Below are 23,963 nucleotides of genomic sequence, written 5' to 3'. Positions count from 1 at the left end.
CATGTTTGTTTTGTTTCACAAACACTATGAACATTTATATATGCAAAAGTTAGACATAATTTTTGAGCTAAGTCAATGAGCGTCCGAGTCTTCGATAATACACTTGCACTCTATTTAATCATAATGTAAATATCGTATATACGAAATCATCAATACAAATCTAAGTTTATTTTCTTTAGGTAGGATTAAATTGGAGATGTGGACACAACTAGGGGTGAGCAAATAACCGAAAACCGAATATCCGAACCGAACCAAACCGAAATTTTGAAATTCGGTTCGGTTTTAAAAATACAAAAATTTCGGTTTTTCGGTTCGGTTCGGTTTGGGCGAAAAAAAAAACGAAAAACGAATTATATTTTGAATATATTATTATATATTTTTATCCTATTAATTTAGTATATTATATCATATATATAATATATATTCTTCTAATATATTTTTATATATATTATATTAATTTTATCTTATATATATTTATATTCTATTAGTATATATATAAAATAAAATAAATTAGATATATTAAAATATACTATTTTATTTCGGTTTTTCGGTTTTGTTTTGAAATTTCAGTTTTTTCGGTTTGGTTCGGTATTTTAAGTTCGGTTTTCGGTTTTTCGGTTCGGTTCAGTTTCAATTTTAGCCTAAATTTGGTTTTTCGGGTTCGGTTCGATTTGGGCGAAAAATCAAACCGAAACCCGAATGCACACCCCTAGACACAACTACAAAGGCAATGGAAGCATTTTCATTTGCAAAGCTGGGAAAATCACTAAATAAAAAAAATTAAATTTACTTATAAGCGCCGCCAGTGGATTTAATTAATTAGGGTGATGATTTCTGAGAAAAGTCCAATATTTTGGATGTACTACTCGTTTAACAAGATTAATTTTGATGGACTGATCTAACAAACATTTCAAAATTGAATAGGTCCAACGTGGAGAAACTATATAATTATGCAAAAACTTTAGAAGATCCAATGGCTATTAATCGGATTATAGTACTCCTATTTTCAATTAAAAAAAGCTAGAGAGAGCTGGAGGCTGAAGCAACATGTACAGCGTCATCCTAATAGTTTTTAGGGCTGACTTCGCAAATAATCTTAAAAAGTTAAATCTCCACCTGAACCTTTACTTTTTTCAAATATACATTATACTTTATTCTTAATATTAAACTCTCCTTAACGTGTTATGATTCACCCACAGCGGCCATCACCAAATTTTCCATATCCTCGTCCACGTCCTCGGCCCGAGAGGACGCGAGGATTTTGCGATGGACGCATTCGATGTTAACAAACGTGACCTTAATGCCGTGTTTGGATCGTTTAGATCGAGTATCCACATCGCATCATTTTTCCAACATGTAAGTTGGATGGATTGGGCTCGAAAGAGAGATTTGAAATTCGTACGACTTGAAATTTGCACGATAACTTAAAATTCGCACGGTCGATTTTAAGTTGGCAGGATTGGTAATTCAACGTTCCGGTTTAAAATTCTACCAACTACCAATCTCAATCCTTGAAATTTGCACAATAACTTAAAATACACAAACAGTGAAACAATATACTAATGCGATGAGTTAGACGAAGTCACTTTTAAAGTAATACTACTAATTATCATCCAATGTTCTCTCGCTCTCTTAAAAAACCTAGAACCTTTTTTGATTTTTCACAATCAATCTCAATAATGCATGACCTTTTATTGCTGCTGGAATTGACTCATATTTGTCTCTCCTTTCCACACGTAATGACTCACACAAAATTAATTAATAAATTAATAATTACGCACATTAAACGAGAATTGGCCATAAATTTTGTGTGAGTCATCACACGTAATGACTCAATATAGTAAATGAGAACTTCCCTCTAATAATAATCAAATTGTAGTTTATACATACTCCTACTATATTTAATAGTACATGAGTCATATCTTTTCGCTATAATCTCATACTAGTATTTCTTGGAATAAATAGAGTAACATTATTATGGATAATCTCACATGCAATACAATGGTCACATTATAATGAGAAACCAGATCATGAAATAATTAATGTAACTACAACAGCTTGCCTAGTTACTTTTAGAACTAGTTCAAATAATTGATGCGTGCACAATTTGTATATTGCAGAGATACAATTTTTTGTTGGACTGCAATCATATTCCAACAAAAATAAGGTGCAGTAGCACTGTGGCAGTGTATCTATGTGGGGCCACAGGTACATTAATAGAGAGACAAAATAAGGTTAAGTAAAAGAGAGAATAATGTAGTGAAGACTTCTCTGCATTATTCTCTCTCTTATTTTCTAATTTCCACATTTTAACTATTTATAATATGTGCATAGCATGATAAAATATAACTTGTGTATAAATAACTCGAAATTCGCACGACTTTGAAATTAGCACGGTGACTTGAATTCGCACGGTCGATTTTGGCATAGGACGTTGTTTTGAAAGTCAAAAGCCTTAATGTTATTTCTCCAAATTTAATTTCATAATTTTTATTTTGTTTTTTATTTTTATATGGTAATTTAATATTTTTTTATTTTTTTACTTCTTGTCATGTAGAACCATTTTTCGTCAATGTGAACAATGTTCTGCATATCATGATATGGTACTTTACCTTCATTTATGATGGGCTGGAGCTGACTGAGGCACCATCTTAGCCTTGCCAGCTTGTTCTGATCAGTGAGATGAGGTTTCACTGCACTTGTATGTACTCTGAGTTGTCCCCCCTTCACCCACCTGCAAATGGTGCTTTTGCTTACTCCAACCTTTGATGCCATCTTCCGGTAGGATGATCTCTCAAGGACAGATAAAGATTTTATCTTTTCCTCATCCACTACTATTTTATCTGCTCTTTTATACCCTGTAACTTTGCCTACCATTATTGCAGGTTCTCCATTTTTCATTTGCTGTGAGGCTGCCTTCCACAGCCTGTAGATGGTCTTCCTATTCACTCCAAAGGTCTCTGCCGCCTTAACCACTGCCCCTATGAATGAGATGTTTAGTTTTCAATTTTAATTTTATTGCACTAACCGTTTTTATCTAATTATTTTTTGTCCGATAATTTTAATCGTAATTGAATTATTAAAATATACAACAAATAAAATAAAATGAAATGTGGCTAAAAAAAGTGTCCACTATTGCTGTGGAAACTTTTTTTTGTGTTCGTGGATAAATAAAAAGTGGCTATGGATATAAAATGTAAAAGTGTTCAGCCAAAGTGTCCACCTTATAGTGGATGCTCTACCAGAGGGAGATAAAATGAAGTTTTGCGTGTGAAAGGCAGAGACAGAATCAGCAGCACCTACAAATGAGTGGGAAATTAAAAATATTGTTGTTGATTGGACTGCAATTGGTAGTAAGTATAATGTGTGTATCTATGTGGGCCACAGGTGTAGCCATTAAAATTGAATTTGCATACATTAATTAGACTATTAGAGCAACACCACACTAAATTAGGAATACAAATTGGCACTCTGGCATCCTCTACTGGTTGCAACATCATGTAGCTTCCTTCTGAATTGTTACTAGTACTAATTAAATTGTTTTTATTTCTATTATGATTATGATTATTTATGACTATGATTTCGATTTGACAATGTAACAGCTCCTTCTTCCTATTAATGGAGTATTATTTTTCTTAGATTTGTGGCTACTTTTCTTTTGCACTTGTTTGGTTCATATATGAAAAGTAATGTCATAATACATTTATTTGGATACCCTAATGAAGTCAACTTAATTTATCCTTATAATAAAATAGACCAAGGGTTTAATTATTTATTACAAAAGTTATGTGTAGTTCAAAAATACTATGTCTGGACTTTGACCCCCTCGGGGTGACTTTTAAATAACTAATTAAATATGAACGAAATTGGTGTACCTGTCAAAAGAATGGCTGTGTTTCCAAATTAGCTTCCTGTGATGCATGTTAGCTTCAAGTTCTGTTGGCTGAAATTTTTGATTTGAGCTATTTTAATTGAACAATGAATTTAAGTATAAAAACACAATCGCGTCATGCATACTATTTTAATTGGACGAATAGATTGATATACTACTATTACTCCCTCCTCCGTCCGGCGTTAGGAGTTAAAAAATAAAACAAAAATTATGAAATTAAAAATAAATTTGGAGAAATAACATTAAGGCTTTTGACTTTCAAAACAATGTCCGATGGCCAAAATCGACCGTGCGAATTTCAAGTAATCGTACTAAGTTATATTTTATCTTATGTAGGAATAACATTAAGGCTTTTGACTTTCAAAACAATGTCCGATGGCCAAAATCTTGTGTAGGAATAACTTGAAATTTGTTTCCATCAAGAGGAATTCTTCATTCCTTTGTCTACCAACACAACAAAGGTATAATCTTGCTTCATCCCAACTCGTTTACAATACAAGCATGAACATGCTAGTATGTAAATCATGAAACCCGACCCCAATTTGCCAACGGTCGAACAAATAATGGTCATCGAATCAAGACCTCAATTTAAAGTGAAATAGACATAAAGAGACAGAGGTTATTTTGATTTTCACAATATTCACAATAAGCACAAGCACAACCGTTAGCATGATATAACAGAATATGGTTTCATATTATATGAAACCATATTCTGTTATATCATGAAACCATATTCTGTAATATTTTCCTAATTATGTGAAGCAAAATTATTCTAAATTATAATAAGAAATCAAATCCATCAAATATAGACCATACCTATATATAAGTAGATTAGTATTAGTCCATACTTATATAAAATAAATATCTTCCTATTTACGGTGTATCAGTAAGGAGGAAGAGAATGGCAATCGGGAACACCGAGCTTGAGGTTTTCTTCATCTATTTCTTGTTTTTCAAGACTCCGTTACACTCATAATTTTATTCAACCCAATTTTTATTTTTTTTAATATTAATTGATTAGTGATATAATTTAATTTGTGATAATTATTTCTTCTTCCTGCATGTTTTGATGAAGATGGCCAACTTTTTAGAAAGAGATATTACTGATTTGTTGCCATTAGATACATGGAAAGAGATCGTGCGAATCCTTCTGATTAGAAGCATTATGAGTTGCAGGAGTGTGTGCAAATCATTTCGCCTTCTTATAGAAGAGTGTGAGTTTGTGGCGAAGCTGGAAGCGTTTAGGGATAAGATATTGTTGGCTAAAAGGTTGAGTGTCGAATTTATGGAAGTGGATATACTTGTGGTAAACAATAAATTCTGTCGGGGATTACATGAAAGCTGGTATGAATGGGAAGAAGTTATTCCTGACGGATCATGGTTTCTTCATTGCGGTACGGCTAAATGTTTGGAGTCTGAAGTGTGGGACATTAGGTTTGAAGACTTTGTGAAGAATGATTATGATTTTATACCGTTGAAGACTCTAATTGAAAATCGTAAAACATTGATTAGCCAAATTAAGGAACTGGAAATACTTGTGGATGAGAGGGCTAAGGATTTGAAGATTGAGAGTTTGAATGATGATCAGGAAATTCACAGGCTCAAGCAAAAACTTTGTGATGGTATACGTTCAATGAATGATTGGTAATAATAATAGAAAAAGTGAACTAGTTTAAAATATGTGCCAGTCTATTGTTTTATATTGGTGTAGTAATGAAACCATGTCTTTTCCCTTTGTTATCACTTTTATAAGCAAGGTTTCTAAATAGTTATATGGATATTTTATGTTAGAGAATCCACAATGGAGGCTAGCGGATAGGCTAGCCGATCGCGGGCGCTAGCCGATCCGCTAGCCTCCATTGCGGCAATTTAGGCTAGCCGATTCGCGGGCGCTAGCTGATCCGCTAGCCGATGTGCTGGCCGCCGTAGTAGGCTCAATTTTAGCTAGTCGGTTGCATTTTTTTAATGTATTTTTTAATGCATTTTTTTAATTTATTGCATTTTTTAGTATAGTAATAAAATGCAAATTTTAAATACTGTACAAACTCTAAATTATGATTTGGACCGTTAGAAAATATCAACAATTGATAAAATAACAAAAACAATAATATCAATGCAACATAAACTATTAACCATGTGTTACAATTTTTGTTGCTATTATTTTGCCATATTACATATTAACATATTCTCACCAAACTAAGGCATTATATGTTTACCTTTAACGATGCCAAAATATCGTGCAATTTCAAGTTTCTTAGGTGGTGACTGATGCGAACGTTTGAGATGGAGAAAAAGGAATTATTCTTAAATAAGAAAAAAATGATGAAAAATGAACATAGAAAATAAGCATTGCCAATAAAGAGAAAACGCCATTGTCCGCCGATATAGGGGTGTCGAAACGGGTACCCGCGGGTACCCAAACCCGATTTTGCAGGTACCCGTACCCGAAAACTTCAATATTATACTACCCAATCCCGACCCGTATAGTTAAACGGGTAACCCATACCCGCATCGGGTATCCCAAACCCGCAGTTGCGGGTACCCAAACCCGTAGGCATAATTTGAATTGTGTATTATGGAATATTATTCAATGGTATTATGCTTTTAGTTTTCGCTTATCATTAATGCTAGTCATCTAATACAATAATTTTATGTACATGTTTGAAATTCTAGAATGAATTTTGGGATTGTTACTAGTTCCTACACTATGATTTTAGATTTGTATTTTTTTTACTTTGTTGTATTTGCATAATTTTTAACTATACACAAATATGGTAATTTCTCATCTCTTAAATATAATATGATTACGTATGAAATATAATGCAAATCAAAATTTCAAATAAGCAAATATGATAGAAACATCAAGCATGTCCATAATTAAATCACCATTCAAAAGTTTAATATAAAATAAAAAATAATTCACTTTCATAAAAAGTCCAATATAAATAACTTCAACTAAAAGTGTAAATATTTTAAACTCTAATCCAAAGACACTAAACTAATAAAAATTTTACTTTCACCAAGTAATTGGAAATAAAGTGTATCATTGGGGAGTATATATATAGATATAGATTTGAAACTAATTAACTAAAATAAAATATTTGAAAACCTTAATCCTAAAAGTAATGGGTATTATCGGGTCTAGCGGGTATACCCGCGCGGGTAGCGGATATACCCATATCTGCAAAAATTTAAAACAAGCTACCCGATCCCGACCCGTTCCCCATTGTCGTCGGGGAGTGGATACCCGCTACCCGGCGGGTAGCGGGTCGGGTTGAGGGTTTCCCGATACCCGCTATCCGTTTCGACACACCTACGCCGATATATATATTACATAGACATCAAAATTTTTCACAAATTTCGCTATTCCTAAGTCGTTTGATTATTCAATATAGACTGTTTTTGTTCAAAATGTAACATCATTTTTCAAGGTATCGTAAACCTAGCGCGCATCTATCATTAGTCACCAAAAAATTGACTTGACACGCCTCACATGATTGATATTGCCAAATTAATAAAGTGCACACAGACGCGAATCGGCGAAAAAATCGGCGTGGGCTAGCCGATTTGAGGGCACTGGCCGGCATTGTGGTGTGCCGATCGGCCAGCGCTATTTTTTAATTTTTTTTAAAAAAAATTTATTGCATTTTAATGTGTTTTTTTAATTTTTTTTTTAATTATGTAATTTTTAAATAGGCACACAGACGACGGGCTAGGCCCAATACAAAATTAAGACCTAAAAGAGAAACATGTCATAGCGAGACCCCCGAAGGCTAGCGGCAAACTATAACGGATTCAAGGCATACTAACATTTTTTAATGTAATTTTTTAATAAATTAGTGAGGAGTAGAGTGGGGCGGTGGCTCATGTGTGGAAGCCCGGATTTTTTTTTATTATGTAACTTTTTTTATTTTTAGTTAATGTACTTTTTTTTATTTAAATAAAATTAACAAATTTTTCCCGTATATGTGTCGTAAATTTAATTCCGTATTTTGTGTTTAATTTCGTAAATGTAGTTGTTTTTGAATTATTTTTATTGTGGCTAGCTTGTGGCTGGCCTTAGGCTAGCCTATTTGAGTAAAATGCTGATGTGGCAGGTGGATTTTTAGTGCTGATGACGTGGCAGAGAGAGAGAGAGTGGTTGGCCTATGGCTGGCCTATTTTTATTGTGGATGCTCTAAGAATGAGATGTTTAGTAGGAGTACCAGCAAGCCAGAAGCAACCTTATCCTCAATCGCAGCGCCGCGGACGATCTGATCCAGAAGCTGGAGCTTGGCCCTCGTGTCGAAGAAATATTTAGGCTCGTGACGGTGTGATCGGTACCTTGTCGCCATAGCACTGGTGGCAGAGGCAGTAGGTCGAACCCTCCGCTTGACACGACAAAAGGAGAAGTACGGATCCAGGAGGAGGGATTTGCAACTGACGCACTTGGGGACGCACGTCTTGGTGAGGTAGTAGAATGCTAGGAATTCTTGCCGGTCGAGTAACCCATCGGAGTTGGAATCCAACTCCGAGAAGGAAATGTTACTCTGGACCGATCTGAACTCTGCGAAGCTTATGCGATTGTCTTTGTTCCGGTCAAGCGACTGGAACAACTCCTCAACCTTCCTCCTCTCAGCTGCTGGAGCCCCATCCACGTAAGCATTGACAACTTCCTTTGCTATCTTCAAAGCTCGTTTCTTGTTGTCTGCCTTTTCTTGTTGCCTGCTTCGTGTCGCCATGTTTAATGTGAATGTGTGTGTGCGCTGTGTTTTTTTAATGTCATGTCGGTAGGTACTGTATTTATAACAAAACCCCTGAACCGGACCGGCCAGTTCGACCGGACCGAATCGGTTCTCATAACTTTCTATGCACTTTCTCGACCGAGGAATTGGATTCCAACTCCGATGGGTCACTCGATGGATAATATGTACACCATCATAATAAGATAAAATATAACTTGTGTAGGAATAACTTGAAATTTGCACGGCTTGAAATTAGTACGATTACTTGAAGTTCGCAGGGTGTTGCAACTGATGCACTTCGGGACGGATGTTTTGTTGAGGTAGTAGAATGTTAGGAACTCCTCCCAGTCGAGTGACCCATCGGAGTTGGAATCCAACTCCTCGAAGGATATGTTACCCACGACCAATTTGAAATCGTTGCGACTATGCGCTTGTCGTTGTTCCGGTCAAGTGACGTGAACAGCTCCTCGATCTTCCGCCTACGTAGGCATTGTCGATCTTCTTAGCTATGTTCATAGCTCTTCTCTTGTCTTCTTCCGTTGCTTGTTGCATTCGTGCCGCCATATCACAGTGTGTTTAATGTTAGAGTGTGGTGCAATGTAATTGAATACTACTACTACTCAATTAAAAATAAATTTGGAGAAATAACATTAAGGCTTTTGACTTTCAAAACAATGTCAGAAGGCCAAAATCGACCGTGCGAATTTCAAGTAATCGTACTATTTTCAAGCCGTGCAAATTTCAAGTTATTCCTACACAAGTTATATTTTAGTATCTTATTATGATGGAGTACATATTATCCATCGAGTGACCCATCGGAGTTGGAATCCAACTCCTCGAAGGATATGTTACCCACGGCCGATTTGAATTCATTGCGACTTATGCGCTTGTCAAGTCTATTGTGACGTATTAACAATTAAAAAAAAAAAGGCATGTATACTATTAACATGTTTATTACGTCAATATGATCTTTCATGTCAATTAATTATTCAAATTTAAATTAAAATCTTAACAACTTTTCTTGATATTCTCAACACAACATAAGTAATCTATCATAAATCATATTCTCAAGAATCACATTCCCTACTATTTTCCTAATCACGTTTTTCAAAATCTTTAAAAATTATAAGGTCAAAACACATCTTAAGGTCCTCAAATATAATTTATTTCATTAGATCCTTTTACAAATTTTTTGTTTCATTAAATTATTGTACTAATTGAATTTGTTTCACTAGGTTTTTTTAGTATAATTTTTGTTTCGTTAGATCCTTGTACTAATATACTTTTATTTAAAAGGTTCTTTAGTTAAATATTCATACCACCGACTACATAATTTAATTAAATTTTTTTCTCTTATTTATTAAAAAATTAACTCAATTACAATATCAACTCAAAAAGTCATTTGAAAAATGATAAATTTATAAATTTATAACAGAGCACATCATAAAAATTTTCAGTTTTCCAATGATTTCTGGGTCAATATAGCAATTGAATTAATTCAAAAAAATATAAGAAAAAAAAAGAAAATAAATAAATTTAATCAACACAAGAAAAGTTAATTAAACTTTAAAGTCCATTAAATAAAGTTCCAACAAAATTAAAAATAAGTATAAAAACCTCTTAAATCAAAAGGCATTATTATAAGGAACTGGATGTACTTGTGGTAAACAATAAATTCTGGTTTGTATTGGCAGGATTGGAAAGCATTAGGTTTGTATTTGAACCGTGGAAAATTAGGTTGGAAAACTTTGTGAAGAAAGATCAGATTTTCACTACAAAAAAAAGGCTATTTCCCGAGCACCAAAGTGCTCGGTAATAAAGGGTGAAAGTGCTCGGTGAAGGGAAAATACCGAGCACATTCCGAGCATTTTAGGTGGTCGGTAAACGCTTCGTCGGCATTTTTCTCCGAGCGATTATAGGTGCTCGCCGAATTGGTCAACCATACCGTAGGATGCGCGAGTACCTCCATGTGCTCGGCAATTTGCGAGCACCTCCATGTGCTCGGAATTTCTGAAAGGTTTTAGAAAATATGGCGAGCACCTTCATGTCTTTGGATGTAGCGAGCACCTCTATTCGAGCACACTCATGTGCTCGGTATTTTCAAGAGGTTTAGGATAGGTGCTCGGCAGACATGTTATTTTGCAATCCTAGATTTTTTTAATATATAAATTCTCTATTTTTAATTATTAAAAATAAATAAAAATTATTAAATTAAATTCAAAAGTAAGCAAAATTCAAATAACATTAAATAAGTAAGATTGTTTTACAAAATATAAAATTATCTAACAAAATCAAACTAAACTACACATTTTTCATTTGTCCGAGTTTTTCATCAAAAAGCCGCATCATTCGCTCTTCCATTTGTTGCTCCCTCTTAGCCGCTTCCTTCCGCACCATTGCAACTTTCCTCCCGCTTCACTGCAGTTCCAATCTTGCATTCAAAATTTACAGTTCCAAACAGAATTTGTATTCTAATCTTGCACTCATGGCACTGCATTCAATGTGCCATCCTGGTCTTCCAGGACCCCAGGGGCTGTCCCATTGTGGCTCCCCAGGCTTTGCAGCCTACAATGAGAATACATTGATAGATTCACGAGGCAAGTAATTAATCAGAAACAATTTTCTGAAAAGAAATATAAGTTCTCACCTTCCACATAGCAAAGTCAGCAGGATTTTTCTTCCTCGTATCTACAGCAACCCGTTCTCCAGCTCTATTATCTTCTAGCTTCCGCCCCGATAAACAACCATAATTTGGGAAGACACAAGAAATGTTAGTAACAAAAGAAATGTTAATGATGAACTAAAGAAGGATAAATATAGAAAATAAGAAACTCCAGAACAAGACATCAATGCAAAGATATATGGAGTACATCATATAGTTTGCATCAACTTATGAAGACACATGCATCCCAGAGAGAAATATAAAGTAGCATTATACTAAATGAATAAAAATACAAGGAATCCAAAGGACCTTAGCTATCATATCCTTGATTTGCTCCATATGATCAAGTAACTCCCTCACACACCACCAATGCATCATTGCTCAAGTAGTTTCATGTACTATAGCTCTCTTTGCTTAATTAAATCATCTCCTTGTACCTTATAACAGAAACTCATTACATTCAATAAAACTCATCTCGTTTCATGAACAAAAGGAATTGAGTAAGAAAGAAATTGTGTCTCAGCAAGCAAGAAACATGCATTCAATTTACCATAAGAATATGAGTATATGAATATATGAGTTAAAATACAGAGAATATACAGACAATATATAATACACTGAAATGAGGATGAAATATATATACAAAATGAAGAGCGGAGCTTACCTGAACCAGCCACAATTGGGACAAGTCCTGCAGATCATATACATACAAGCAAGAGTAGTAGTATTAGTAATGATTAAGAAAGAAATTGTGTCACAATAAGCTAATTCAGATTGTTTCCAAAAACAATGCTAATCAAATCAATTTACACATGATCCTTAAAGCTATTTACACAACAATCAGAAAATACAAGATTTCTCCATCTCCCTATTTCTCCACAATCAGAAAGTGAGTATTCAATTCAAATGAAAGCCATTTTCAGTCAAATATGCTAGATGGAGAATTTGAGATACAGAAAAATACCTTTGAACTGAAATTGTGAGCTGAAGATTAGATGGAGAGGGTTTCAGAATGGGGTTATGCCTTTACTCAGTGGTATACAATCTTCTAGCAAAATAATAAGAACTGAAATCAGATAAATCCGAACATCCTCATAGCTGCTTAAGCCAACAGAGTAAGAAATCTCACAGCATTGCTAAACTATTACTACTAATAATGTAAGAACTTAACACATTTTGAACTTCCATTTATTAGTATGTTAGAGTAAGCAATACTAAAGACTCAACAATCTTTGCTAATGCCATAGAACTGGTTTCACATTTCCATAAAAGAGTATCTATAATTACAAAACAAGTTCAAATTCATGCATCAGATAACAAGGCACATTTCACTTACATATGCAGTGAAAATTTTGGGTGATGCTCACTTCAAATGTTGCTAAAGAGACATAAAAACCCTTACTCTGGCCCCTGGTCACAATAAAACAATTCAGAGAAAATAACAAATGAGTTGTTGCATATATATTGAGAATGCAATATTCCTTGTATCCAGTTGAGTTGAGAGTGAGTTTCTATACAGACAGATTCAAGAAGATTAACCTGTATCACCTTGATGTACAACTACAAGTTTTTACCTTCGTCTGAGTTCATCAAATTGATACTATAACATTTCCATAACAGAGACACAACATTGAGATTTATTCTTTTTATAACACTAACATTGAGAGCAACTGTTATTCTTTCCAAATGTGCAATATTTAACCTAAGGTTTATACAGAATAAAGAAAAGGTAGAAAAATCAATTTTGACCTAGAATTTCTGTCAAATCCAATCTCGTGACCTCCAAAACATAGAAACAAACATATTTTTCATGTTATTGAATTGGCAAGATCATTCCACACAGCCACAGCCGACATGATAGCTATTGGTATATCACAACACGTACAATATATAGGAAATTTGGAAACGGAAGGTTAAGAGTGATATTAAACACACAATAAATCGAACACACAGGAGAGTTTAGCCGATGGAAAAGAACAACGATCGCAAATGAACCTCACCGATCTCGGCTCGAGGATCTTCTCCAACAAATGAAATGCTTAAACGCCACCCGACCGGTCGAATCTCGCCGCCGAGAACTGTTTACCAGAGTGAGAATTTTGAGAAGTGATTATGTTTCGAAAAAGAGGGCGGTGAGGTTTTGAGAACTCGCGGTTTTCTTTTGAGAAGTAATTTCAGAAATCCTACTTAATCACACGAAATTTGGAGGAGAAGCGGTAAAAATGTGAAGAAGAAAGGAAAGCCTGTGGTATAAAAGATCTGAAGAAGAGCAAGCACCTGTAAGAATGCTCGCAATTTTCTGAGCACCATTTGATGTGCTCGCTTAAATCGATAAAACTAAAATAAATTTTGTTGCAAATATTTTATTTTGCCGAGCCAAAATGGATTTGCTCGCAATTTGCCAAGCACAACATAATCTGCTCGCTTATATTGATAAAAATAAAATATTTCGCGGTACAAAATTATTTTGCCGAGCACAAATAGATTCGCTCGCAATTAGCCGAGCACAAAAGAATGTGCTCGCTGAAATCGAAAAAAATAAAATGAATTGTTTTTCAAATATTTTTCGAATTTAATATTTTTATCCCGAACACATATAATGGACCACAAAATAGAAATAAATTACTATTCTTGTTAAATAATTAATTATATTTTTTAATTGATAGAAATTTGCAAGCACATATATGGTGCTCGGAATTATTGCTTTAAAATGTTAGTATTTTATGTTCAAAATAAATTTTAATATTTATTGTGAATGATCCGTAAATTTGTTAAGATATTTCTATGCACTAATAAAAAATATTGATATGTTTTAAATAATTATTGTTGTTGTTGAATAATTTTAATTATTTTTTTATATGTGCCGAGCACATATATGGTGCTCGGCATTTCTTAAAAATATTGATATTATATGTTTAAAATAAATTTTAATATTTTCATACACAGTGAAGGATCCTTATGCATATTTTCAGAGATATTATATTACTTCAAAATATTGATAGGTAACATTTATAATGTTTTAAATCCTTCTTGTTGTTGAATAATTATTAAAAAAAATTGTATATTTTCCGAGCACGTATATAATACTCGGCATTTGCCGAGCCCGGATTTGGTGCTCGGCACTTCTTAAAAATATATGTTTAAAATAAATTTTAATATTTTCATACATATAAACGGTGAAGGATCCACGCGCATATTTTCAGAGATATTATATTACTTCAAAATATGGATAGGTAATATTTATAATGTTTTAAATTCTTGTTGTTGAATACTAATTATTTAAAAAAAATTGTATATTTTCCGAGCACGTACATAGTACTCGGCATTTTCCGAGCACGGATGTGGTGCTCGGCACTTCTTAAAAATATAATACTACCATATTATATGTTTAAAATAAATTTCAATATTTTCATACACATTTATGGTGAAGGATCCACATGCAAATTTCTAGAGATATTGTATTACTTCAAAATATTGATAGGTAATATTTATAATGTTTTAAATTCTTCTTGTTGATGAATAATTATTAAAAAAAAATTGTATAATTTCCGAGCACGAGTACGGTGCTCGGTAATTTACGAGCACAAGTACGGTGCTCGGCATTTTCCGAGGATATAAGCGGTGCTCGGTTAAATTTCAATATTTTAAACACACATCTATAATTAATAATTATCAACAATAATAACTTAAAACATGTCAATATTTTTTATTAGTACATAGAAATATCTTGAAAATTTTGCATATATAAAAATTTGCAGATCATTTACCATAAATATTAAAAATTATTTTGAACATAAAATATAAATATTTTTAAGCAATAATGCCGAGAACTATATTTGTGCTTTGAAAAATATTATCAACAATTCGAATAGCATATATTGAAAAATTAAAAAGTATTTTTAATTATCAATAATTCGAATAGCATATATTGAAAAATTAAACAAGTGTTTAAAAAATAAGATTTCTATTAATTGTCAATTATAATAGTATTTTTATCAATTTTCCGAGCACGGTATATGTGCTCGGTAAGTCTCGACCACCACGAATGTGCTCGCCTAATAAAATAGTGTTTGTAATTGACTAATGTATTGCCAATTATAATTTTATTTTTATCAAATTTCCGAGTACATATATTGTGCTCGCCATATTCCGAGCACTGGTATGGTGCTCGCCTATATTGGTGAAAAATATTCACAAGGCCGAGCACTTCTGTTGCACCATAGGTCCCCAAGTTAATTTCCAAGCCGAGCACGTTGACCGTGCTCGTAATTGCTCGCAGCTAAGCCACCAGTTTTTGCCATTGGCGAGCACCATTTGAAATGCTCGGTAGTTTGGCGAGCACAAGTGAAGGTGCTCGGTATTTCCCGAGCACAATTTTCTGTGCTCGGTATTTCCCTAGCACAATTTTCTGTGCTCGGTCTTTTTGGTCGGGAAACAGTGATTTTTTTGTAGTGTTTTATTAGTTTATTAGTGAAATTATTCTTAACATACTGATCGAGAGTTCAATAGTTAACATAATTGAGCAACAAACTAGTTAACTTAAGCTAATAATTAATCAAACAATTAACAATTTGAAGTGTTCTTAATCCCTTGGATGATTACTCCATAAAAAGACTTCGAAACACCAATAATTGTAACACAATTCAAAATTAAACATCAACTTGATCACAAAATCGAAATAACAATTTGATCACCAGACTCATCTGAATATTTTTACACCTATATAATTAATGCTCAAAGTAAAATATCATCTTCCTCCATCATTGATTGGCAAAACAATATGATCCATGCCGATGCTATCAAATCCCACACCACTCGTTCCATCATGATCATTCGGAATCAGAGACTTCATCTCTTCTTCATCGTCTACATTTGTGGCCCACGAGTGCTTCTCTCGCAGTATTAGCCCTTCGAGCTCCATTGCCACCTCCTTCATACTAGGCCTATCTTCCCCCTTCACATTCAAGCACTCTTTCGCTAGCTTACAAACCGTTGATATTTGCTCCATATTTTCCAAACCCACAATTTTTTCATCAATGATTTTTACTAGCAAATCTTGCTTGAGTACATAAAGGAAATAGTTGGATAAACTCTTCTCCTCTACCGGCCTATTAAAACTCAATGCTTTACGACCCGTGACTAGCTCTAGCAGAACAACTCCAAAGCTGTAAACATCGCTCTTCTCTGTCAACTGGTTTGTCTGCATGTACTCAGGATCAAGGTATCCGAAAGTCCCTTGCACCATTGTAGATAGCTGCGCGAGATCAACTGGAACTAGCTTTGAAGCCCCAAAATCCGACACCTTCACAGTCAAATTATGGTCCAAGAGGATATTGTCCGACTTGACATCCCTATGTATGATCGGAGTAGAAGCTGAAGAGTGCAGATACGAGAGCACCCCTGCAGTTTCTGCAGCGATCTTTAGACGCGTGTTCCAATCAAGAACACACGCCTTAGCCTCATCGTGCAAGTGTGAAGAAAGGGTCCCATTGCTAACGAACTCGTAGACTAAAAGTGGAACATCTGTTTCTAGGCAACATCCAAGAAGTATAACTACATTCCTATGGTTGATTTGAGACAGAATAACAACCTCGTTGATGAACTGCTCGATTTGTGTGGGATCAACTCTTATAGACCTCTTGATTGCCACTGTTCTTCTATCGGCTAGTATACCTTTGTACACGGTGCCAAAGCCACCTCGGCCAATGATCATACTGTTGTGAAAGTTGTTTGTCGCCTTCTGTAGCTCTAATGAGCTGAAAATGGTGACCATCTCTGGTGAAGCTTCTCTCTTAGCCAACTTCTCTTGCAACATATGGCCACCGTTTTGGAGAAAGAATCTTCGCTTCATCTTATTATGTGATCTTCTCTTGCGTTCCAAGTAGAGGAAAATGATGCCGAGAAGTAGACAGATGACACCAGACGCAACTCCTGTTTGTTTATTCCGACGAGCCAAAATATGAAAATGATGAAAACATGAATAGAATTCTACTAAACCAAGAATATTTACCTATCGAGATATAAGTGATCTTCATATCTATGGGCGCCTTCCGCTTGCAGCCATCTTCACCCATTCCATCACCTTCGTAATTCTTCGGGCAAGTACATGTGTAATTGCCTATTGTATTGTTGCAGCGTGCGTCCTTGTTGCAAGCACGTGAATTCTTTTTACATTCATCAATATCTGCAAAGAGTAGTACTAGTTGAACAACCTGAATAATAGTAGGAGTACTACTTAATCTGTTGATACAATCATACAAATAGAAAGTACTCCCTCCGTCCCAGATAATTTGGGACACTTTGACCCGACACGGGTTTTGAAGAAATCTAATGGAAAGTGAATTGAAAAAGTTGGTGGGACGTGAGTCCTACTTTTAAAGTATTAGTTTTATAATAAAATGTGAGTAGGAATGAGTTAGTGGAATATGAAGTCCACTACCAAAAATGGTACTCCCTCCGTCCCCCATTAGAAGTAGCACTTTGACCGGGCACGGGTTTTAAGAAATGTAAAGAAAAGTTGGTTGAAAAAGTTAGTGGAATGTGGGACCCATTTTTTTATATTGATTTTATAATAAAATGTGAGTGAAATGATGGAATGTGAGACCTATTTACTATTTATGGTAAAAGTGAAATGCTACTCTTAATTGGGGATGGACTAAAATGGAAATTAGTAACTCTTATTTGGGGACGAAGGGAGTAAAAATGAAGTGGGACAAATTATATGAGACGGACCGAAATGGAATACTGGGACGAATTATCCGGGACGGAGGGATACTGTACATAACATGTTTAATTTGTTTAAGGGTAACTATACCTTGACATCCTTGAGGTAGATAAGGGTTTCCTTGAAATCCGTGTTCGCAATGACAACGGTAGCCATAACCGTTAGTGGGGTTGTAGCAGGTGGAGTTTGCACTGACGCAAGCATAGCTGGTAGTGTTGCTGGCCTTATCGCATGTCTCGTTCCGGACGCCCCAGTCGGCCACCACAGGAAGGCTTTTAACGCGCGACAAGTTCGTGAGATTATCCTTTGAAAAGTTGAAGGCAGTGTCTACCACAACAAACGCATAAGTGCAGCTGCTGTAGTTCCATGCACGAGTAGAATAATCGGTCAAATTCTCGATTGCAACAACATACCCCGACACATTTTGGGGGATTTCAACCTTGAAACACCCCACGCCGTTACACGTCTCTTCAATGATATCATCCTCCGAATTGCACTGGACAGCGCCGGCCGTGGCGACGACCTGGTCGGCAATGGTACTCCCCGCAACAACGGCCATGGCGGAACACCCGACCATAGTGAACTTATTCACAGTATGATTCAGCGTCAGGTAGCTGCCAAGCTGTATCTCAGTGAAATTGGAAGATCGTGTGCCGTCGCTATCGAAACATGCATGCGATATGGGCTCGAGGAGCGTGATCTGGCCGTCCAGGGATATGTTGGTGATTTCGACGTTCGTTTCCCCCATGAAGAGCTTCGGAGGGTCGAAATACGTGTGGTAGCAAGTGAGCGCGAATTCATCGGCGAGGCAGCAGTCTCTTGTGATGCCGAAAGGGAAGGGGATGCGTATGTTGCCGCATGTGTCGTTGCAGCTGGGCTTAGCTATAGTGAAATTATCAGTATATGATGAAAATACTAGTTTTGTTGAGGAGACCAATATGAACATGATCATCACATTCTCATGCATATTGTTGAGTTTCTCAAACACCATGATTATGATTATGTTTATGTTTGTCCGCAGCAATACTGGTATTAAATAGGAGTAGTAAGTTGTTACCAGTCCATATAGAATAGTCTACTGTTTCCTGGTCTTCACATATAATCCATCATTTATATGTAAATATCCTTATCATAGTACTAATCTAAACTCACTTGTTTCTCATCAGTTTCACATTCCATTTCTGTTTTCTCTTAAAACTGATGATGATTGTAGCTTCCAAGAAAATCCCAATATTCAGCGGCCCGTTAGAGAGGAGGCCTTCCACCCACTGTCCTGACAGGAGCCCATCTCCCAAGGCCTCACACTTGTGCCTGAGAGATGGAAACTCCCACACGCTAGTAGTGGGATTCGAACCCAACTCCTTGTAGCAATATCTGCTCCCCCGGAACCAACTGCGCTAAGCCCCTGCAGGCAACAAAGTGCATTTCTTCGTATTAAGCAGGGGCGATTTTATTTACTGTGTGAATGAAAATAATTTGTATAGTGGAATTAAGTTTGAATGAAATTAATTTGAAATTAATGATGGTAATTTGTATAGTGGAATTAAGTGTGAATTAAAATAATTTGAAGTTTCTTTGGTAGTGACTAATGCGAATGTTTGAGGTGGAGAAAAACGGAATATTCTTAAATAAGACAAATTTGATGAAAAATGAACATTGAAAATATAAAAACGCCATTGTCCGCCGATATATATTACTACTACTACATGGACACTTCAAATTTTCATACATTGGCTATTCTTAAGTCGTTTGATTATTCTTTGTAGACTGTTCTTGTTCAACATGTAACATCATTTTTCACACGTTAACGTGTTCAATTGAAACACATGATTCAGGATTGTAAATCATTATAATTTTATTACATAATAAATATACATCAATTTAAGCATTTTATTTTTTGATTGTTATGAGAAATTTTGCGTTGAAATGGTGAAGCTTAAAAAACATACGAAGAAAATCCTAAAATATCAACAAAATCAAGATTATTAGTAGTTCAGCTAATCTATTTACAAAAATAAGAAAATTCATGAGTAAAAATTTCAGACTGTAACCAGAGATTCATCGCGAAAAGCAAAGCAGTAAATATAAATCAACCAAATCAAAAAACGATTTAAAGCTCCGCATCTAATTTTAAATCTGCTCCAGAAATCAAAGTTTACAACAAGATCTGCGATTAGATCAGACTCCGCTCCCAATAGTCGGCATGGGCGGGATAGGTAAAACAACTTAGATCTAAACTCGTGAGAATTACTCCGATTAGAGCTGTCTTATCGATCACGCCCCTGTCGACGATTGAGAAAACGTGTGGCAAATCTGAGATCGGTGAAAGTGAGAGATGGTAAAATTAGGGATGAAGGAATGGGCTATTTATATAAATGACTTGAGACATCTATTAAAGCCCAAATCTTTTTATTATTGGGCTTGAATGGTATTGGGCTTGTTATCACCAACTTTTTTTCTAGCATGTAGTTTTCTTTGAGTCTATTGTGATGCAATATTTAAGTTTCTGTTAACAATAAAAAAAAAAGTAGGCACTTACTACCTCCGTCCATTAAAATTTGTCCCACTTTGACTCGGCATGGATTTAAGAAATGTAATGAAAAGTGAGTTGAAAAAGTTAGTGAATTGTGGGTCCTACTTTTATATATTAGTTTTATAATAAAATGTGAGTAGGAATGAGTTAGTGGAATATGAGGTCCACTACAAAAATGGTAAAAATGAAATGGGACAAATTTTGGGGGACGGACGGAAATGGAAAAATGGGACAAATTTTGGTGGACGGAGGTAGTATATTTTTAAAATGTTTATTTTTACTACACACACTTTGTTCATGCGAAAAACTACATAAATCTTAAATATGCAACCCAGCCGATCGTAGGGTTGACCCGATTGACTTCCCTAAATTTGCACCATACTTTTAGTAGTTATTATAAAGCCACATTGTTGCTACGCAGTTTCTTAAAGTTGCTTTGGGAGTAATGTAATGGAGTGTGTTGTGTATATTAATAGTGACTTATACCTAAAAAGAAGAAGTGTTATGAGTAGTGCACTATCAACATGGCATTAAATTATCCTCCACGCCTAAGAAAGGTGTTAGCATTATAAACATGGCATTAAATTATCCATGTCTAAACCATGCTTTTTACTTTTTACCTACAATTTAAAACAATAACAAATATAGCGTGTGGACAATGTGAAGACTCTGACTTGACTTTCATTCACTTGACTTAACCACTATATATTGGTTACAAATTTGTCACAACCATAACCAAAACTCAACAATATGCCTACATCAGTGATTATCATGTTCTTCATATTGGCCTCTTCACCAAAACTAGCTCTTTCATCAAATAATTTCCCCTTAGCTAAGCATAAATATTGCACCGATACTTGTGGAAACATACAAATCCCCTTCCCTTTCGGCACCACAAAAGAATGTTACCTCTCTATAGAATTCTGGGTGACTTGCAACCACAAATCTTTCGATCCACCGAAGCTCTTCTGGGAGGATACGGAGATCGAAATCACGAATATATCCCTCAACGGGCAGATGACGTTGCTGCAGCCCATAGCGCACGATTGCTACGATAGGAATGGCGTAAACACCTCCTACTCTAACACGTGGATAGATCTTACCGAACGCTACTTCACGGTGAGTAGTACCGCGAATAAGTTCACCATCGTGGGGTGCGATACCTACGCCTATGTCACGGGGAATAGGCTCGGCCGCAACTTCACAGCGGGCTGCACCGCCATGTGCAGCTCCGAGGTTGATCTGACGGAGGGGGAGTGCGCGGGGGCCGGGTGCTGCCAGACTACCATTCCGAAAAATGCGTGGCAGATCCAAGTCGAGCTCCAGAGCTATTCCAATTATACCGATGTTTCAGACTTCAGCAGATGCGGCTATGCTTTTGTTGTTGAGGACTCTGCCTTCAAGTTTTCAAAGGATAATCTCACAAACTTGTCAAACGTTACGAGTCTTCCTATGGTGGTTGATTGGGCCATCGGGAATGGCACGTGCCAGGAGGCAAAGAGTGACGCCAGCAGCTATGCTTGCCTCAGTGCAAACTCTGAATGCTACAAACCTATAAATAGCGTTGGATATCGTTGTCGTTGCGAGGATGGGTTTGAAGGAAACCCTTACCTATCTCAGGGTTGCATAGGTATATATATATGACTCTCTCAGTCCATAATTACGCTTCTCATTTTATCATTTTGGTCCGTCCATTATTAATTGTCCCATTTGCAGATATTGATGAATGCACAACTAATCGAAATAATTGCACAAAGAATGAGTACTGCAAAAATACACAAGGGAGTTTTAAATGTTCTTGCCCCAAAAATTACAAAGGTGATGGAATTGGTAAAGATGGTTGCAAGTTTTTCCCAAAGGAGCACAGTATGAGAATTGCATTCATCTTCATTGGTAATACAATGTTCTTGGATTCTTGAAATTTTAGATTCTTGAAATTTTTTAAATTCAAATTTTTGCTTACTTAAAAACAAACAGGAGTTGCATCTGGGATTATTACTCTGCTACTTGCTATTATCCTCCTCTACATGGAACTCAAGAGACGATCGCAGAGAAAGACGAAGCGAAGATTCTTTCTCCAAAATGGCGGCCATGTGTTGCAGGAGAAATTAGCGAGGAGAGAAGCTTCACCGGAGATGGTGACGATTTTCAGCTCATCAGAGCTAGAGAAGGCCACGAGCAACTTCAGCAACAGTATGATCATTGGCCGAGGAGGCTTTGGCACCGTGTACAAAGGCGTGCTAGCGGACAGAAGGACCGTTGCAATCAAGAGATCTATAAGAGTCGATCCCACGCAAATCGAGCAGTTCATCAACGAGGTTGTTGTTCTGTCCCAGATCAATCACAGGAATGTAGTCAGGCTCCTTGGTTGTTGCTTGGAAACCGATGTTCCGCTTTTGGTCTACGAGTTCGTCAACAATGGCACCCTTTCTTCGCACTTGCACAATGAGGCCAAGGCGCGTGCTCTTGATTGGAGCATGCGTCTGAAGATCGCTGCAGAAACTGCAGGGGTGCTTTCGTATCTCCACTCTTCGGCTTCTACTCCGGTCATTCACAGGGATGTCAAATCGGATAACATCCTCTTAGATCATACTTTTACAGCTAAGGTGTCGGATTTTGGGGCTTCAAAGTTGGTACCTGTTGATCTCGTGCAACTATCCACGATGGTGCAAGGGACTTTCGGATACCTTGATCCTGAATACATGCAGACAAACCAATTGACTGAGAAGAGCGATGTTTATAGCTTTGGTGTTGTTCTGTTGGAGCTAGTCACGGGGCGGAGAGCATTAAGTTTTAACAGGTCGGTCGAGGAGAAGAATCTAGCCAACTATTTCCTTTATGTACTCAAACAAGGCCTCTTGTTTGAAATCATTGATGAAAATGTTGCGGGCTTGGGAAATAGGGAGCAAATATCTGCCGTTTGTAAGCTAGCAAAAGAGTGCTTGAACGTGAGAGGGGAAGATAGACCTAGTATGAAGGAGGTGGCAATGGAGCTCGAAGGGCTAATACTCGGAGGGAGACACTCGTGGACAAGAAATATAGAGAATGAAGAAGAGATGGAGAATTTGATTGGTGTCAGATCAAGTGTGGGATATGATAGCATCTGCAGGGATCATATTGCCTTGCCAATCAATGGAGGAAGATGATGATTTACTATAGAGATTAGAGACAACATTTATCTATGTATGTGTAGGAAGAAGTCACTTCAAAATTTATCATTTTGAGATTTTAGAACATCTTATTAGAAGTGATACATTTTTAAATGGAATTACAAGGAAATTACTACACACAAATTCACAATAAACCATCCTTCATGTTCTAAGATGATCAATAAATTTCTCCAAATATAAAAGATTAAGCTTTGAACATTCTAAACCATGACAAACGAGGTAAGGAACAAAGATAATTAGAGCTAAAGAAGAATTCTA

The 23,963-nt window shown here is 35.9% G+C and overlaps 2 protein-coding genes and 1 long non-coding RNA gene across 8 annotated transcripts; 1 reads left to right on the top strand and 2 right to left on the bottom strand.

The window, feature by feature from the left end:
* Positions 1 to 10,840: 10,840 nt before the first annotated feature.
* On the bottom strand, positions 10,841 to 13,598 carry LOC125191081 (uncharacterized). 6 transcript variants are annotated; one of them, XR_016137069.1, is made up of 8 exons: positions 13,556 to 13,598; positions 13,279 to 13,356; positions 12,615 to 12,688; positions 12,243 to 12,326; positions 11,943 to 11,969; positions 11,588 to 11,715; positions 11,264 to 11,341; positions 10,841 to 11,181 (listed from the first exon to the last, which is right to left on the bottom strand). It is a non-coding gene; the product is annotated as an uncharacterized LOC125191081 (long non-coding RNA). The 6 variants fall into 6 exon arrangements; XR_016137070.1 differs by having other exon boundaries at positions 13,274 to 13,356; positions 13,556 to 13,570; XR_007171038.2 differs by lacking the exon at positions 13,556 to 13,598 and having other exon boundaries at positions 13,274 to 13,549.
* A 2,257-nt stretch (positions 13,599 to 15,855) lies between these two features.
* LOC125216572 (putative wall-associated receptor kinase-like 16) lies at positions 15,856 to 19,033 on the bottom strand. The gene is made up of 3 exons (XM_048118323.2): positions 18,093 to 19,033; positions 17,289 to 17,462; positions 15,856 to 17,209 (listed from the first exon to the last, which is right to left on the bottom strand). Exons 1-3 carry the CDS (start codon positions 18,991 to 18,993, stop codon positions 16,026 to 16,028), a joined length of 2,259 nt encoding a protein of 752 aa, XP_047974280.2. The 5' UTR covers positions 18,994 to 19,033; the 3' UTR covers positions 15,856 to 16,025.
* A 2,246-nt stretch (positions 19,034 to 21,279) lies between these two features.
* LOC125214334 (wall-associated receptor kinase 2-like) lies at positions 21,280 to 23,803 on the top strand. Its single transcript, XM_048115322.2, has 3 exons — positions 21,280 to 22,165; positions 22,252 to 22,428; positions 22,513 to 23,803. The coding sequence occupies exons 1-3, from the start codon at positions 21,286 to 21,288 to the stop codon at positions 23,679 to 23,681; spliced, it is 2,226 nt and encodes a 741-aa protein (XP_047971279.2). The 5' UTR covers positions 21,280 to 21,285; the 3' UTR covers positions 23,682 to 23,803.
* Positions 23,804 to 23,963: the final 160 nt, after the last annotated feature.

The sequence above is a fragment of the Salvia hispanica genome, chromosome 3 (genome assembly GCF_029641045.1).
Source record: "Salvia hispanica isolate PSC_SH4W2 chromosome 3, Shi_PSC_v1, whole genome shotgun sequence".
Classification (NCBI taxonomy): Eukaryota; Viridiplantae; Streptophyta; class Magnoliopsida; order Lamiales; family Lamiaceae; genus Salvia; species Salvia hispanica.
This window is presented reverse-complemented; position numbering and strand designations above follow the sequence as displayed.

Bases quoted from the DNA above. Each gene is read 5' to 3' on its own strand.
- LOC125216572 (XM_048118323.2), bottom strand. From the start codon at position 18,993: ATGGTGTTTGAGAAACTCAACAATATGCATGAGAATGTGATGATCATG. The intron at 17,463-18,092 runs GTATAGTTACCC...TACTCTTTGCAG, and splicing joins TCTACCTCAAGGATGTCAAG to ATATTGATGAATGTAAAAAG. The intron at 17,210-17,288 runs GTAAATATTCTT...ATAAACAAACAG, and splicing joins GATCACTTATATCTCGATAG to GAGTTGCGTCTGGTGTCATC.
- LOC125214334 (XM_048115322.2), top strand. From the start codon at position 21,286: ATGCCTACATCAGTGATTATCATGTTCTTCATATTGGCCTCTTCACCA. The intron at 22,166-22,251 runs GTATATATATAT...TCCCATTTGCAG, and splicing joins CCTATCTCAGGGTTGCATAG to ATATTGATGAATGCACAACT. The intron at 22,429-22,512 runs GTAATACAATGT...AAAAACAAACAG, and splicing joins AATTGCATTCATCTTCATTG to GAGTTGCATCTGGGATTATT.